This window comes from Mesoplodon mirus (assembly GCF_964341445.2).
Source record: "Mesoplodon mirus genome assembly, chromosome: X".
Classification (NCBI taxonomy): domain Eukaryota; kingdom Metazoa; phylum Chordata; class Mammalia; order Artiodactyla; family Ziphiidae; genus Mesoplodon; species Mesoplodon mirus.
Window position 1 is genome coordinate 87,836,443 of NC_138981.1, and position 18,587 is coordinate 87,855,029.

Sequence of the window (18,587 nt, forward strand, 5' to 3'; positions counted from 1 at the left end):
TTTTTATTCTGCCATCTAAAGCAGATAGAAAGTTAATGTATATACACTACCACACTGGAATTGGATATAATACTGAAAAGGGGCTATTGGTTTGCTAGGATTTATAAAATTTGGAATTTTAAAGAAACGTCCACAAAATTCTATATATTAACCATAAACATGGGTCTTCTGTTTTCCCAAACTGATGTAAGATGCCAAGCCAATAAATAAAAGTTCGAGGATACATTAGTTTGCTGGGGCTGCCATAACAAAATATCACAGACTGGGTGGCTTAAACAGAAATTTATTTTCTCACAGGTATGTAGGCTAGAGGTCCAAGATCAAGGTGTCAGCAGGTTTAGTTTCTCCGGAGACTTTTCCCCTTGGATTTCAGATGGTCACCTTCTTTCTGTGTCCTCATGTGGTCTTTCCTCTGTGCGCATGCATGTCTGATGTCTCCCTGTGTGTTCAAATTTCCACTTCTTATAAGGACGCCAGTCTAATGGCCTCAATTTAACTTGATCACCTCTTTAAATGCCCTGTCTCCAAATATAATCACATTCTGAGGTATAAGAGGTTAGGATATTAACATATGAATTTGGGGAAAGGGGAACAATTTAGCCCATAACAGAGGGTTATCATGATAAAGAGAAAGTTAAAATGAACCGCTATCATATGTATAGGAAATCTACCACAGAACAGGTTTCCAAGTTGTTTAGTTCATTGTGAGGTGAAATGTACAGAATGGTAAAATTTCACAACTCCCCTTTGGAAAGGAAACCTGAGGAGTTTGACGTCCATCTGTTTTCACCTTATTATAATACACCCTTGTGTGAACTCATGGGTGATGACTCGATGGATGTCTGTCACTAAAATCTCAAAATATATGAATAGCCTATTTTACCACAGTATCTACCCATCTGGAACTTGCTTTACTGTTTCTGTGACCACTGCCTTTACTGTAAGTTGTATGGTAGACTGAATAATGCCCCTCCCCTCCAGAGATGTCAATATCTTTATCCCTGGAACTTGTCAGTATGTTACCTTACATGCTAATGTCAATAAGTTAAGGATTTTGAAATGGGAATATTATCCTGGATTATGAAGATGGGCAAATGTAAGTACAGGATCCTTAAAAGAGGGAAGCAAGAAGGTCAAAGACAGAAGGAAGAGATGGGACAATGGAATCAAAGTTTGGAATGATGCAAGGAAATGACCATGAACCAAGGAATGTAGGCAGACTCTAGAGGCTCAAAAAAGACAAGGAAATGGATTCACCCTTCACAGTCTCCAGAAGGAATCAGCCTTGCCAATATCTTCACTATATCCCAGTGAGAATAATTTTGGACTTTTGAACTCCAGAACACTAAAATAATAAATTCATGTTGTCTTAAGCAACCATATTTGTAGTAATTTGTCACAGGACCAATAGGAAACTAAGAAAAGTGGTCTCTGATTTTAAGCAGTAGAGAGAGATACTAGAGCTCTTCTTTAGGGAATTACCTAGGTGAATTATTGAGAATATTAATATTAAGCACATCGCAAAGTCCCTATCCACTCTGCCCTAACCCTACTGCTGTATGCCCTAAATCATAAGGCTGTAAAACAACAGCTGATAAGACCTTTTCAGAGTTTAAGGGGATTATTTAGAATTTAGGAAATAGCACCAAGGCCTATTTTCAAGCTTAAAGATCTCAAGCTTGTTTACTGCTCTGTGAGGAAAGGTGAACTCATAAGTGTTATTTTGTGATAACAGTGGGAGATAAAAATAAAGTAGGTGGAAAAACTCAGCATATGGTCTACAAGTGTATGATTACTAACTAGTATGTTCCCTAATGTCTATTGAATCCTTTGAGGAGTAGCAACAGCCCTTCTTTTCCTAAGTCCTGACTAGCCTCTCTATTCCCCGAAAAAGCTATTTGTAATTTTTAAAAAGGTACAGAAAAGCATATATGATATTATCAAAGTTTTAAAAGAGATGCTATAACTGCTAGCATCCTTTGAATAGCAAGCTACAATAGCATTTCCCAAACATTCAATTTATGGTATTTTTCCCTGCAAGGATTAATGATGATGAATTATTTCCAACTAACATATAAATATGGTGGTTCTGGATCTCTGATACACAGTTTACGAAAGTGATGAGGTTAAAAAGTCTCCACATTGTGTTTACTACCAGAATCTAAGATTCATTTGCATCTTTGACAATGTAGCTTGCTAAATAAAAGAGCCTCATAATCAAAATGAACAGACTAGACCAGGAGCCATAAAACTCCTAGAGGAAAACACAGGCCGAACAATCTTTGTCATAAATTGTAGCAGTATTTTTTTGGATCTGTCTCCTAAAGGAAAGGAAATAAAAGCAAAAATAAACAAATGGGACATAATTAAACTTAAAAGCTTTTGCACAGCAAAGGAAACCATTCACAAAACGAAAAGAAAACCTACTAAATGGGAGAAAATATTTGTAAATGATATGACCAATAAGGGGTTAATAGCCAACATATATTATATAAACAGCTCATACAGCTCAACATCAAAAAAACCCAGACTTCCCTGGTGGTCCAGTGGTTAAGACTCCATGCTTCCACTGCAGGGGGCCCAGGTTTGACCCCTGGTCCCCCTGGTTGGAGAAGTTCCACATGCTGCATGGTGTGGCAAAAAAAAAATGTTAAAAATGTTTTGAAACATTAAAAATTTTTTTTAACTTTAAATTTTTAAAAAAATTTTAAAAAATTATAAAAAAACAAACAACCTGATTAAAAAATGGGCAGAAGACCTAACCAGACATTTTTCCAAAGAGGAAATGCAGATGGCCAATGGACACATGTAAAGATGCTCAACATTGCTAATCATCAGGGAAATGCAAATCAAAACCACAATGAGATATCACCTCACACCTGTCAGAATGGCTATCATGAAAAAGAACACAAATAACAAATGTTGGCGAGGATATGGAGAAGAGGGAGCCCTCATACACTGTTGGTGGGAATGTATTGTAAATTGGCATAGCCACTATGGAAAACAGCGTGGAGGTTCCTCAAAAAACTAAAAATAGAACTACCATATGACCCAGCAATTCCATACCTGGGTATGGTATGGAAAACAATCTGAAAAAAACAAAAACACTAATTCAAAAAGATACATGCACCCTAATGTTCACAGCAGCATTGTTTAAAATACCCAAGACACGGAAACAACCCAAGTGCCTATCAATAGATGAATGGACAAAGAAGATGTGATACACAAACACACACACACACACACACACACAATGGAATACAACTCAGCCATAAAAAAGAATGAATATTTACCATTTGCAGCAACATGGAAGGACCCAGAGAGTACTATGCTAAGTGAAATAAGTCAGAGAAAGACAAATACTGTGTGATCTCTCTTATATGTGGAATCTAAAAAATAAACTAGTGAATATAACAAAAAAGAAGCAGACTCACAGATATAAAGAACAAACTAGTGGTTACCAGTAGGGAGAGGAAAGGGGGAGGGGCAATATAGGGGTAAGGGATTAAGAGGTACAAACTATTATGTATAAAATAAGCTACAAGGATATACTGTACAGCAAGAGAATATAGCCAATATTTTATAATAACTATAAATGGAATATAATCTTTAAAAATTGTGAGTCACTATATTGTACATGTGTAACATATAATATTGTACATCATCTATACTTCAATAAAAAAATGAACAGAGACCATGTGGCTCTTGCTAAAAATCCACAAATGCAATCAATATCAAAATTCCAAAGGCCTTTTTAGCCAAATTGGAAAAACAGATTCTCAAATTCACATGGAATTGTAAGGGGCCTCAAATAGTCAAAACAATCTTGAAAAAGAACAACTTTGGAAGACTCACAATTCTTAATTTCAAAACATAATACAAAGCTACAGTAATCAAAACAGAGTGGTACTGGCATAAGAATACATATATAGATAAATGGAATATATTTGAGAGTCCAAGCATAAACTCCTACATCTATGGACAACTGACTTTCGACAATGGTACCAAGACCATTCAATAAGAAAATAAATGTCTTTTCAATAATTGCTGCTGGGACAACTAGAAAGCCACATACAAAAGAATGATGTTGGACCCATTCCTCATACCATATATAAAAAATAACTCTAGGGAATTTGACGGTGGTCCAGTGGTTAGGACTCTGAGCTTTCACTGCTGAGGGCCTGGGTTCAATCCCTGGTTAGGGAACTAAGATCCCACCACAAGCCACGTAGCATGAGCCAAAAAAAAAAAAGAAAGAAAAGAAAAAAGACAAAGAAAAAACGTTGTTCTCAAACTTGTTTTTTTAAGAAGGACATTATGTTACCTACGTGGCCCTGTGACTAGGGGACTTATGACTAAGATAATATATGCCAAGAAATGTTCAGTAGCATGAAAGAACACTCAAAAAACCAGAATATTGAGACTTATGGGTTCCAGTCTTACATGTAAAGAGCTTAGAAGTCATCATTCCCTTTGTCACTGTAAGAAAAAAACTGAACAAACTGAAAATCAATATCTATTAGATCCATCAGAGAATTGAGGTCACAGGACAACCCAATGCCCCCAAAACTAAAGAGAGAAGTGGATACTGAGAGCCATAGGTTATTGAGAGCAGAAACCCACTGCTCTCAGTGGGCTCTCATGAAGTTTAAATGTTTCTATTAATACTGGAGTCAGTACTGGAACACTTATACAGTAATTGATGAATTGCTGGAGGCTCTGTGTGATCTAGTTTTAGAATTAAAAAATCCAGGGGGTCCCCTGAGAGGGGTCTCCATACTTTCATGAGTTTTACCATCAAGAGCCCTGCCAGGTTCTCAAGGTGAAGAGTGGAGAAATATATCCTTGTTCCTCTAGTAGGTGGAGGGAAAAAGTAACCATCTGAAATATACCCAGAGCATTCTATTCTCCTTAACAAATGCCTGCTACCCACAAGGGAAATGATTTTACCGGAGCCTAACTGAATTGAGTTTTACCAGAGCCTAACTGACCTAGGGGAATGAAACACCGAACTCCAGCCCCTTTTAGCATTCAATGTGATGGAAGGGAAATTCTTATCTCCAGTCCCCTCAAGCCTTCCTGTACCACCTAATGGGGAGCACAGAGCTGAGAAGCACGTATAAAGGTAGCAGCCCAGGGGTACAGGTTCACTATAGGACTAAGACCTAATCATAAGACTATAGAAAAATTTCCCTTGTCCTCACACTTTATTACCACAGCAATTAGGCTCCTGTATACTAACAAGGTATTACAGCTGAAACAACTATAAGTCTCAGACCCTATAGAGGAAGGATTCTCTAAGGAAGGCAAAGACAACAGAGTGGGGGAAAGCAAGGATACTAGAGTAAATTTTAGTCTCTGACACCTACAACTACAGAAAACATTAAACACAGTCTAACAACTCCTAGACAGATAAACATGAAACCTTACACTAAAGGCCTATTTCAGTTCTGTTGCCCAATATATCCTGTCCGGCTTTCAACAAAAAAATTACAAGGCATGCTAAAAGGAAAAAACAGTCTGAAGAGAGAAAGCAAGCATCAGAATCAGACTTAGATATGGCACAAATTTTGGAACAATCAGACCAGTATGCTAAAGGCTCTAACAGAAAAAGTGGACAACATGCAAAAGCAGATGGGTAATGTAAGCAGAGAGATGAAAACCCTAAGAGAGAATCAAAATGAAATGCTAGACATTAAAAACACTCTAACAGAGATGAAGAATGCATGTGAAGAATACCTTCATCAGTAGATGAGACATAGCTAAGGAAAGAATCAGTGAGCTTGGAGATATGCCAATAGAAATTACACAAACTTAAAAAAAAATAGAAACAAGAATGAAAAACAAAGAACAGAATATTTAAGAACTGTGGGACAATTACAAAAGTTGTGCTTTCTGTGTGTAATTGTAAGCTTTTAGCAGTTTCTCTTCTATCTCTGGGCCTCGATGGGGGGCAGAAACTGCTTTGAATTCCTGAAGAGGCCTGTAAGGCAAAATACATGTATCAAAAATAACTTCTACCATTAAAAAAAGTTGTAACATATGAATAATGGGATAACAAAAGGAGATGAAAGAGAGAAATAAACAGAATACCTATTTGAAATAAAAATGGCTGAAAATTTTGTAAAATTAATGATAGATGCAAATTACAGAAAGGAGCTCAGAGAACACCCTACAGAATAAATATCAAAAAATCTACACTTAGGCATATCATATTCAAGCTCTGGAAAATCAGAGAAAAGAAAATCTTCAAAGAAGCCAAAGGAAAAAATGCCTTACTTAGGGCTTCCCCGGTGGCGCAGTGGTTGGGAGTCCACCTGCCGATGCAGGGGACGTGGGTTCGTGACCCGGTCCAGGAGGATCCCACGTGCCACGGAGCGGCTGGGCCCGTGGGCCGTGGCCACTGGGCCTGCGCGTCCGGAGCCTGTGCTCTGCAATGGGAGAGGCCGCAGCAGTGAGAGGCCCGCGTACCGCAAAAAAAAAAAAAAAAAAAAAAAAAAAGCCTTACTTATAGGAGAATAAGGAAAAAATTACATTGGACTTCTCTTCAGAAACTATACAAGCAAAAAAAGAGTGGAGTAAAATATTTAGAGTGTTGAAAAAGGAATGCACTGACCTGGAATATTGTATTGAGTAAAATACTCCTTCAAAAGTGAAGAAGAGATAAAGATTTTCTCAGGTAAATAAAAATTGAGAGAATTTATTCACAGTAGACTTGCCTTGTAAAAAATGTTAAATTCTTCATAAAGAAGGGAAATTATATAGGTGTGAAACCAAGATCTATCTATTTGAAGAAAGGAAGATAATTTGAGAATGAATAGATGAACTTAAAAGATATTTCATTTTTCTTATTCCTGATGATCAAATAACTGTTCAAAATAACAATAGAAACAATATATTCAGTGATTACTGTATATAACTGAAATGAAAGGCAACAATATTGTAATGATTGGGAGAGAGGAATTGGGAGTATATTGTAATAAAGTATGAGAACTACGCAAGCAGTATAGTATTATTTGAAACTGGACTTAGACTAGTCACCAATGTAAATGACAAACTCTAGAGCGACCAGTAAGAAAATTTTAAAACACATGCATAATTAATATGCTAAGAGAAGAGAGTAAACAGAGTAAAAATGCTCAATTAAAACAAGAGAAGGCAGAAAAAGAGTGGAAGACAAAAAATGAAACAAAAACATGGCAATGAACAGAAAATAGTTACAAATGTGGTAAATATTAATTCAATATAATCACTTTTGATATGAATGGTATGAATACACCAATTAAAGGGAAGAGACTGTCAGGATGGATTAAAAAACGAGATCTGACAGGAGACCTTCAAGATGGCAGAAGAGTAAGACATGGAGATCACCTTCCTCCCCACAAATACATCAGAAATACATACATGTGGAACAACTCCTACAGAACACCTACTGAACGCTGGCAGAAGACCTCAGACTTCCCCAAAGGCAAGAAACTCCCCACGTACCCAGGTAGGGCAAGAGAAAAAAGAAAAAACAGAGACAAAAGAATAGGGATGGGACCTGCACCAGTGGGAGGGAGCTGTGAAGGAGGAAAGGTTTCCACACACTAGGAAGCCCCATCACTGGCAGAGACGGGGGTGGTCATGGGGGGGGGAGCTTCAGAGCTAGGAAGGACAGCTCAGCAACAGGGGTGCAGAGGGCAAAGCGGAAAGATTCCTGCACAGAGGATCAGTGCTGACCAGCACTCACCAGCCCAAGAGGCTTGTCTGCTCACCTGCCAGGGTGGGTGGGCAATGGGAGCTGATGATCAGGCTTCGGAGGTCAGATTCCAGGGAGAGGACTGGGGTTGGCTGCGTGAACACAGCCTGAAGGGGGCTAGTGCGCCACAGCTAGCCGGGAAGTAGTCCAGGAAAAAGTCTGGACCTGCCTGAGAGGCAAGAGACCATTGTTTTGGGGTGCATGAGGAGAGGGGATTCAGAGCACCGCCTAAATGAGCTCCAGAGACAGGCGCAAGCCACGGCTACCAGTACAGACACCAGTCAATGGCATGAGATGCTAAGCCTGCTGCTGCAGACACCAAGAAGCCTGTGTGCAAGCACAGGGCACTATCCACACCTCCCCTCCCGGGAGCCTGTGCAGCCTGCCACTGCCAGGGTCCTGTGATCCAGGGACAGCTTCCCCGGGAGAACACACAGCACACCTCAGGCTGTTGCAATGTCATGCCAGCCTCTGCCGCCACAAGCTCACCCTGAACTCCATACCCTCCCTCCTCCGGGCCTGAGTGAGCCAGAGCCCCCAAATCAGCTGCTACTTTAACCCCGTCCTGAGTGAAGAACTGACACCCTCAGGCGAACTACATGCAGAAGTGGGGCCAAATCCAAAGCTGAACCACAGGAGCTGTGTGAACAAAGAAGAGAAAGGGAAAACTCTCCCAGCAGCCTCAGGAGAGGTGGGTTAAAGCTCCACAATCAACTTGATGTACCCTGCATCTCTGCAATACCTGAATAGACAACGAATCATCCCACAATTGAAGCGGTGGAGTTTGGGAGCAACTGTAGACTTGGGGTTTGCTTTCTGTATCTAATTTGTTTCTGGTTTTATGTTTATCTTAGTTTAGTATTTAGAGTTTATTATCATTGGTAGATTTGTTTACTGATGTGGTTGCTCTCTTCCTTTTTTTTAATATGGAGATATGTATATTTTTTTTCCTTTTTCTGTTTTTCTGAGTACATATGTGTCTGATCCTTGTATGATTTTGTCTGTATACCTTTGCTTTTACCATTTGTCCCAGGGTTCTGTCCGTCCTTTGTTTCCTTTTTTTTTAATTACTTTTTTTTACTTTTAATAACTTTTTTATTTTTAATTTTAATAACTTTTACTTTATTTTATTTTTCTCTTACTTTCCTTCTTTTTTTCTCCCTTTTCTTTTCTTCAGAGCCATGTGGCTGACAGGGTCTTGGTGCTCTGGCCAGGTGTCAGGCCTGTACCTCTGAGGTGGGAGAGCTGAGTTCAGGACACTGGTCCACCAGAGACCTCCCGGGCCACATAATATCAAATGGCGAAAGCTCTCCCAGAGATCTCCAACTCAAAGCCAAGACCCAGCTCCACTAAATGACCAGAAAGCTACAGTGCTGGACACCCGATGCAAAACAACTAGCAAAACAGGAACACAACCCCAAACATTAGCAGAGAGGCTGCCTAAAATCCTAAGGTCACCGACACCCCAAAACACACCACCAGATGTGGTCCTGCCACCAGAAAGACAAGATCCAGCCTCATCCACCAGAACACAGTCATCAGTCCCCTCCACCAGGAAGCCTATACAACCCACTGAAACAGCCATAGCCACTGGGGACATACACCAAAAACAATAGGAACTATGAACCTGCAGCCTGTGAAAAGGAGACCCCAAACAGAGTAAGTTAAGCAAAATGAGAAGACAGAGGAACACAGCAGATGAAGGAGCAAGGTAAAAACCCACCAGGCCAAAAAAATGAAGAGGAAATCGGCAGGCTACCTGAAAAAGAATTCAGAGCGATGATAGTAAGGATGATGCAAAATCTTGGAAACAGAACGGAGAAAATACAAGAAACCTTTAACAAGGACCTAGAAGAACTAAAGAGCAAACAAACAGTGATGAACAACACAATAAATAAATTAAAAATTCTCTAGAAGGAATCAATAGCAGAATAACTGAGGGAGAAGAATGGATAAGTGATCTGGAAGGTAAAATAGGGGACATAACTACTGTAGAGCAGAAAAAGAAAAAAGAATGAAAAGAATTGAGAACAGACTTAGGGGCTTCTGGGACAACATTATAGACACCAATATTTGAATTATAGGGGTCCCAGAAGAAGAAGAGAAAAAGAAAGGGACTGAGAAAATATTTGAAGAGATTATAGTCGAAAACTTCCCTAATATGGGAAAGGAAATATTTAATCAAGTCCAGGAAGTGCAGAGAGTCCCATACAGGATAAATCCAAGGAGAAACACGCCAAGACACATATTAATCAAACTATCAAAAATTAAATACAAAGAACAAATATTAAAAGCACCAAGGGAAAAACAACAAATAACATACAAGGAAATCCCCATAAGGTTAACAGTTGATCTTACAGCAGAAACTCTGCAAGCCAGAAGGGAGTGGCAGGACATATTTAAAGTGATGAAAGGGAAAAACCTACAACCAGGATTACTCTACCCAGCAAGGATCTCATTCAGATTCGATGGAGAAATTAAAATCTTTACAGACAAGCGAAAGCTAAGAGAATTCAGCACCACCAAACCAGCTATACACCAAATGCTAAAGGAACTTCTCTAGGCAGGAAACACAGAGAAGGAAAAGACCTACAGTAACAAACCCAAAACAATTAAGAAAATGGTAATAAGAACATACATATCGATAATTACCTTAAATGTAAATGGATTAAATGTTCCAACCAAAACACATAGACTAGCTGAATGCACACAAAAACAAGACCCGTATATATGCTGTCTACAAGAGACCCACCTCATACCTAGGGACACAGACAGACTGAAAGTGAGGGGATGCAAAAAGATATTCCATGCAAATGGAAATAAAAGAAAGCTGGAGCAGCAATTCTCATATCAGATAAAATAGACTTTAAAATAAAGACTATTACAAGAGACAAAGAAGGGCACTACATAGTGATCAAGGGATCACTCCTAGAAGAAAATATAACAATTGAAAATATTTATGCACCCAACATAGGAGCACCTCAATACATAAGGCAAATGCTAACAGCCATAAAAGGAGAAATGAACAGTAACACAGTCATAATAGGGGACTTTAACACCCCACTTCCAGCAATGGACAGATCCTCCAAAAAGAAAATAAATAAGGAAACACAAGCTTTAAATGATGCATTTAACAAGGTAGACTTAATTGATATTTATAGGACATTCCATCCAAAAACAACAGAATACATTTTGTTCTCAAGGGCTCAAGGAACATTCTCCATGATAGATCATATCTTGGGTCACAAATCAGGCCTTGGGAAATTTAAGAAAAGAGGAAACCAAAAAATACCTAGATACAGGGGCGGAGCTCCAAGATGGCGGAAGAGTAAGATGTGGAGATTAACTTTCTCCCCACAAATACATCAGAAATACATCTACAAGTGGAACAACTCTTACAGGACACCTACTGAATGCTGGCAGAAAACCTCAGACCTCCCAAATGGAAAGAAACTCCCCACATACCTGGGTAGGGCAAAAGAAAAAAGAAAAAACAGAGACAAAAGAACAGGGACAGTACCTGAACCTCTGGGAGGGAGCTGTGAAGGAGGAAACATTTCCACACAGTAGGAAGCCCCTTTGCAAGCGGAGACTGTGGGTGGTGAGGGGGGAAGCTTCTGAGCCATGGAGGAGAGCGCAGCAACACTGGTTCAGAGGACAAAGTGGAGAGATTCCCACACAGAGGATCACTGCCTACCGGCACTCACCATCCCGAGAGGCTTGTCTGCTCACCTGCTGGGATGGGTGGGGGCTGGGAGCTAGGCTCGGGCTTCGGCAGGATGCCAGGGAGAGGACTGGGGTTGGCTGTGTGAACACAACCTGAAGGGGGTGAGTGCACCACGGCTAGACGGGAGAGAGTCCGTGTAAAGGTCTGGCAGTGCAGAAGGGGAAAGAGACTTTTTCTTGCCTCTTTGTTTCCTGGTGTGCGAGGAGAGGGGATTAAGAGCACCACGTAAAGGAGCTCCAGAGACTGGCGCGAGCCCCAGCTATCATCGCGGACCCCAGAGACGGGCCTGAGACGCTAAGGCTGCTGCTGCAGCCACCAAGAAGCCTGTGTGTAAGCACAAGTCACTATCCACACCTCCCCTCCCAGGAGCCTGTGCAGCCCACCACTGGCAGGGTCCCGTGATCCAGGGACAGCTTCCCCGGGAGAACACACGGAGTGCCTCAGGCTGGGGCAACGTCTTGCTGGCCACTGCCACCGGAGGCTCGCCCTGATCTCTGTACCCTTCCCTCCCCCCGGCCTGAGTGGGCCTGAGCGTGAAAGAGCCACCGAATCAGCTGCTACTTTAACCCTGTCCTATCTGAGTGAAGAACAGAGGCCCTCAGGAGAGCTACATGCAGAGGCAGGGCCAAATACAAAGATGAACCCCAGGAGCTGTGTGAACAAAGAAGAGAAAGGGAAATTTCCCCCAGCAGCCTCAGGAGCAGCGGATTAAATCTTCACAATCAACTTGATGTACAATGCATCTGTGTAATACCTGAATAGACAACGAATCATCCCAAACTGAGGAGGTGGACTTTGGGAGCAACGATATATATATATTTTTCCCTTTTTCTCTTTCTGTGAGTGTGTATGTGTATGCTCCTGTGTGTGATTTTGTCTCTATGGCTTTGCTTTTACCATTTGTCCTAGGGTTCTGTCTGTCCTTTTTTTTTTTTTTTTTTTTTGTATAGTTTTTAGCAGTTGTTATCATTGGTGGAATTGTTTTTTGGTTCAGTTGTTCTCTTCTTTCTGGCTTTCTTTTCTTTTATTACTTAAAAAATTTTTAATAATTATTTTTTATTATAATAACTTCATTTTATTTTATTTTACTTTATTTATTTTATCATATTCTATCTTTCCTTCTTTTTTCTCCCTTTTATTCTGAACCGTGTGGATGACAGGCTCTTGGTGCTCCGGCCAGGTGTCAGGCCTGTGCCTCTGAGGTGGGATAGCCGAGTTCAGGACATTGATCTACCTGAGACCTACCAGCTCCATGTAATATCAAATGGCGAAAATCTCCCAGAGATCTCCATCTCAACGCCAAGACCCAGTTCCACTCAATGAACAGCAAGCTATATTGCTGGACACCTGATGCAAAACAACTAGCGAGACAGGAACACAATGCCATTCATTAGCAGAGAGGCTGACTAAAATCATAATAAGGCCACATACACCCCAAAACACACCACCGGACGTGGACCTGCCCACCAGAAAGACAAGATCCAGCCTCATCCACCAGAACACAGGCACTAGTCCCCTCCACCAGGAAGCCTACACAACCCAATGAACAAACCTTAGTCACTGGGGACAGACACCAAAAACAATGGGAACTATGAACCTGCAGCCTGTGAAAAGGAGACACCAAACAGAGTAAGTTAAGCAAAATGAGAAGACAGAAAAACACAAAGCAGATGAAGGAGCAAGGCAAAAACCCACGAGACCTAAAAAATGAAGAGGAAATCGGCAGCCTACCTGAAAAAGAATTCAGAGTAATGATAGTAAAGGTGATCCAATATCTTGGAAAAAGAATGGAGAAAATACAAGAAACCTTTAACAAGGACCTACAAGAACTAAAGAGCAAACAAACAATGATGAACAACACAATAAATGAAACTAAAATTCTCTAGAAGGAATCAATAGCAGAAGAGGCAGAAGAACGGAAAAGTGACTTGGAAGATAAAATAGAGGAAATAATTACTGCACAGCAGAATGAAGAAAAAAGAATGAAAAGAACAGAGGACAGGCTTAGAGACCTCTGGGACAATATTAAACACACCAACCTTCAAATTATAGGAGTCCCAGAAGAAGAAGAGAAAAAGAAAGGGACTGAGAAAATATTTGAAGAGATTATAGTTGATAAATTCCCTAATATGGGAAAGGAAATAGTTAATCAACTCCAGGAAGCACAGAGAGTCCCATACAGGATAAATCCAAGGAGAAATACACCAAGATACATATTAATCAAACTATCAAAAATTAAATACAAAGAAAATATATTAAAAACACCAAGGGAAAAATAACAAATAACACACAAGGGAATTCCAATAAGGTTAACAGCTGATGTTCCAGCAGAAACTCTGCAAGCCAGAAGGGAGTGGCCAGACATATTTAAAGGGATGAAGGAGAAAAACCTACAACCAAGATTACTCTGCCCAGCAAGAATCTCATTCAGATTTGACGGAGAAATTAAAACCTTTATAGATAAGCAAAAGAAAAGCGAATTCAGCAACACCGAGGCAGCTTTACAACACATTCTAAAGGAACTTCTCTAGGCACAAATCACAAGAGAAGGAAAAGACCTGCAATAACAAACCCAAAAACTTAAGAAAATGGTAATAAGAACATACATATCGATAATTACCTTAAATGTAAATGGATTAAATGCTCCAACGAAAAGACATAGACTGCCTGAATGGATACAAAAACAAGACTCATATATATGCTGTCTACAAGAGACCCACCTCATACCTAGGGACACATACACACTGAAAGTGAGGGGATGGAAAAAGATATTCCATGCAAATGGAAATCAGAAGAAAGCTGGAGTAAAAATTCTCATATTAGACATAACAGACTTTAAAACAAAGCCTATTACAAGAGACAAAGAAGGACACTACATAATGATCATGGGATCAAACCAAGAAGAATATATAACAATTGTAAATATTTAAGCACCCAACATAGGAGCACCTCAGTACATATGGCAGATAATAACAGCCATAAAAGGGGAAATCGACAGTAACACAAACATAGTAGGGGAGTTTAACACCCCACTTTAATCAAGGGACAGATCCTCCAAAAGGAAAATACATAAGGAAACACAAGCTTTAAATGATACATAAAACAAGATGTTATTAATTGATATTTTCAGGACATTCCATCCAAAAACAGCAGACTACACATTCTACTCAAGTGCTCCTGGAATATTCTCAAGACTTGGAAAATTTAAGAAAATTGAAATTGCATCAAGTATCTTTTCCGACCACAACGTATGAGACTAGATATCAATTACAGGAAAAAATCTGTAAAAAATACAAACACATGGAGGCTAAAGAATATACTACTTGATAACCAAGAGAAGAAATCAAAGAGGAAATCAATATATACCTAGAAACAAATGACAATGAATACACGATGACCCAAAACCTATGGGATGCTGAAAAAGCAGTTCTAAGAGGGAAGTTTATAGCAATACAATCCTACCTTAAGAAACAAGAAACATCTCAAATAAACAACCAAACCTTACACCAAAAGCCATTAGAGAAAAAAGAACAAAAAAGCCCCAAAGTTAGCAGAAGGAAAGAAATCATAAAGATCAGATCCGAAATAAAGGAAAAAGAAATGAAGGAAACGATAGCAAAGATCAATAAAACTAAAAATTGGTTCTTTGAGAAGATAAACAAAATTGATAAACCATTAGGCAGACTCATCAAGAAAAAAAGGGAGAATATTCAAATCAACAGCACTAGAAATGAAAAAGGAGAAGTAACAACTGACACTGCAGAAATATAAAGGATCATGAGAGATTACTACAAGCAACTCTATGCCAATAAAATGGACAACCTGGAAGAAATGGAAAAATTCTTAGAAATGAACAACCTTCCGAGACTGAACCAGGAAGAAACAGAAAATATGAACAGACCGATCACAAGCACTGAAATTGAGGCTCTGTTTAAAAATCTTCCAACAAACAGAAGCCCAGGACCAGACGGCTTCACAGGCAAATTCTATCAAACATTTAGAGAAGAGTTAACACCTATCCTTCTCAAAGTCTTCCAAAATATAGGAGAGGGAGGAACACCCCCCCACACACATTCTACGAGGCCACCATCACCCAGATACAAAAACCAGACAAACATTTCACAAAGAAAGAAAATGACAGGCTAATATCACTGATGAACATAGATACAAAAATCCTCAACACAATACTAGCTAACAGAATGCAACAGCACATCAAAAGGATCATACACCATGATCAAGTGGGGTTTATCCCAGGAATGCAAGGATTCTTCAATATATGCAAATCAATCAATGTGATACACCATATTAACAAATTGAAGGGGAAAAACCATATGATCATCTCAATAGATGCAGAGAAAGCTTCCAACAAAATTCAACACCCAGCTATGATAAAAACGCTACAGAATGTAGGCATAGAGGGAACTTTCCTCAACATAATAAAGGCCATACATGACAAACCCACAGCCAACATCATCCTCAATGATGAAAAACTGAATCCATTTCCACTAAGATCAGGAAGAAGACAAGGTTGCCCACTCTCACCACTATTATTCAACATATGTTTGAAAGTTTTAGCCACAGCAATCGGAGAAGAAAAGGAAATAAAAGGAATCCAAATCAGAAAAGAAGAAGTAAAGCTGTCACTGTTTACAAATGACATGATACTATATAGAGAATCCTAAAGATGCTACTAGAAAACTACTAGAGTTAATCAACGAATTTGGTAAAGTAGCAGGATACAAAATTAATGCACAGAAATCTCTTGCATTCCTATAAACTAATGATGAAAAATCTGAAAGAGAAATCAAGGAGACACTCCCATTTACCAATGCAACAAAAAAAATAAAATATCTAGGAATAAACCTAGCTAAGGAGACAAAAGACCCGTATGCAGAAAACTATAGGACACTGATGAAAGAAATTAAGGATGATACAAACAGAAGGAGAGATATACCATGTCCTTGGATTGGAAGAACCAACATTGTGAAAATGACTATACCACCCAGAGCAATCTACAGATTCAAGGCAGCCCTATCAAACTACAAATGGCATTTTTCACAGAACTAGAACAAAAAATTTCACAATTTGTATGGAAACACAAAAGACCCCGAATAGCCACAGCAATCTTGAGAAAGAAAAACGGAGAGCTGGAGGAATCAGTTTCCCTGACTTCAGACTATACTACAAAGCTACAGTAATCAATACAGTATGGTAGTGGCATAAAAACAGAAATGTAGATCAATGGAACAGGATAGAAAGCCCAGAGATAAACCCACACACAATGGTCACCTTATCTTTGATAAAGGAGGCAAAAATATACAGTGGAGAAAAGACAGCCTCTTCAATAAGTGGTGCTGGGAAAATGGACAGCTACACAAAAAAGAATGAAATTAGAACACTCACTAACACCATACACAAAAATAAACTCAAAATGGATTAAAGACCTAAATGTAAGGCCAGACACTATCAAACTCTTAGAGGAAAACATAGGCAGAACACTCTATGACATAAATCACAGCAAGATCCTTTATGATTCACCTCCTAGAGAAATGGAAATAAAAACAAAAATAAGCAAATGGGACCTAATGAAACTTACAAGCTTTTGTACAGCAAAGGAAACCATAAACAAGATGAAAAGACTACCCTCAGAATGGGAGAAAATAATTGCAATGAAGCAACTGACAAATGATTCATCTCTAAAATTGACAAGCAGCTCATACAGCTCAATATCAAAAAAACAAACAACCCAATCCTAAAAATGGGCAGAAGACCTAAATAGACATTTCTCCAAGGAAGATATACAGATTGCCAACAAACACATGAAAGAATGCTCAACAGCATTAATCAATAGAGAAATGCAAATCAAAACTACAGTGAGATATCATCTCACACCAGTCAGAATGGCCATCATCAAAAAATCTACAAACAATAAACGCTGGAGAGGGTGTGGAGAAAAGGGAACCCTCTTGCACTGTTGGTGGGAATGTAAATTGATACAGCCACTCTGGAGAACAGTATGGAGGTTCCTTAAAAAACTAAAGATAGAACTACCATACGACCCAGCAATCCCACTACTGGGCATATACCCTGAGAAAACCATCATTCAAAAAGAGTCATGTACCAAAATGTTCATTGTAGCTCTACTTACAATAGCCAGGCCATGGAAGCAACCTAAGTGTCCATCAACAGATGATTGGATAAAGAAGATGTGGCAGATATATATAATGGAATATTACTCAGCCATAAAAAGAAACGAAATTGAGTTATTTGTACTGAGGTGGATGGACCTAGAGTCTGTCATACAGAGTAAAGTAAGTCAAAGAGAAAAATACCATATGCTAACACATATATATGGAATCTAAAAAAAAATGTTCATGAAGAACCTAGGGGCAAGACGAGAATAAAGACACAGACCTACTAGAAAATGGACTTGAGGATACGGGGAGGGGTAAGGATAAGCTAGGACAAAGTGAGAGAGTGGCATGTACATATATACACTACCAAACGTAAAATAGATAGCTAGTGGGAAGCAGCCGCATAGCATAGGGCGATCAGCTCGGTACTTTGTGACCACCTATTGGGGTGGGATATGGAGGGTGGGAGGGAGGGAGACACAAGAGGGAAGAGATTTGGGGACGTATGTATATTTATAACTGATTCACTTTGTTATAAAGCGGACACTAACACACCATTGTAAAGCAATTGTACTCCAATAAAGATATTAAAAAATAAAGGAGTGAAGGAAATAATAGCAAAGATCAATAAAACTAAAAGCTCGTTCTTTGAGAAGATAAAAAAAATTTATAAACCATTAGCCAGACTTATCAAGAAAAAAAGGGAGACGACTGAAATCAATAGAATTAGAAATGCAAAAGGAGATGTAACAACTAACACTGCAGAAATACAAAGGATCATGAGAGATTACTAGAAGCAACTATATGCCAATAAAATGGACAACCTGGAAGAAATGGACACATTCATAGAAAAGCACCTCCTTCTGACACTGAACCAGGAAGGAATAGAAAATATAAACAGACCAATCACAAGCACTAAAACTGTGACTAAAAATCTTCCAACAAACAAAAGCCCAGGACCAGATGGCTTCACAGGCGAATTCTA

At 39.2% G+C, this 18,587-nt stretch overlaps 1 protein-coding gene across 7 annotated transcripts in view; it reads right to left on the minus strand.

Moving 5' to 3' along the window:
• Window positions 1–18,587, minus strand: part of ARMCX5 (armadillo repeat containing X-linked 5) — a 129,551-nt gene that overhangs the window by 94,463 nt on the left and 16,501 nt on the right. Inside the window, exon 2 of one of the 7 annotated variants that reach the window (XM_082610825.1) lies at window positions 147–439. The exons of 5 other annotated variants lie outside the window; for them this stretch is intronic. In XM_082610825.1, the coding sequence (XP_082466951.1) occupies window positions 338–439 (102 nt within the window). In that variant the 3' untranslated portion in view covers window positions 147–337. Of the gene's footprint in view, window positions 1–146; window positions 440–2,004; window positions 2,322–18,587 lie in introns of those variants that run through there. One more of the 7 variants, XR_014292568.1, reaches the window with a different exon arrangement.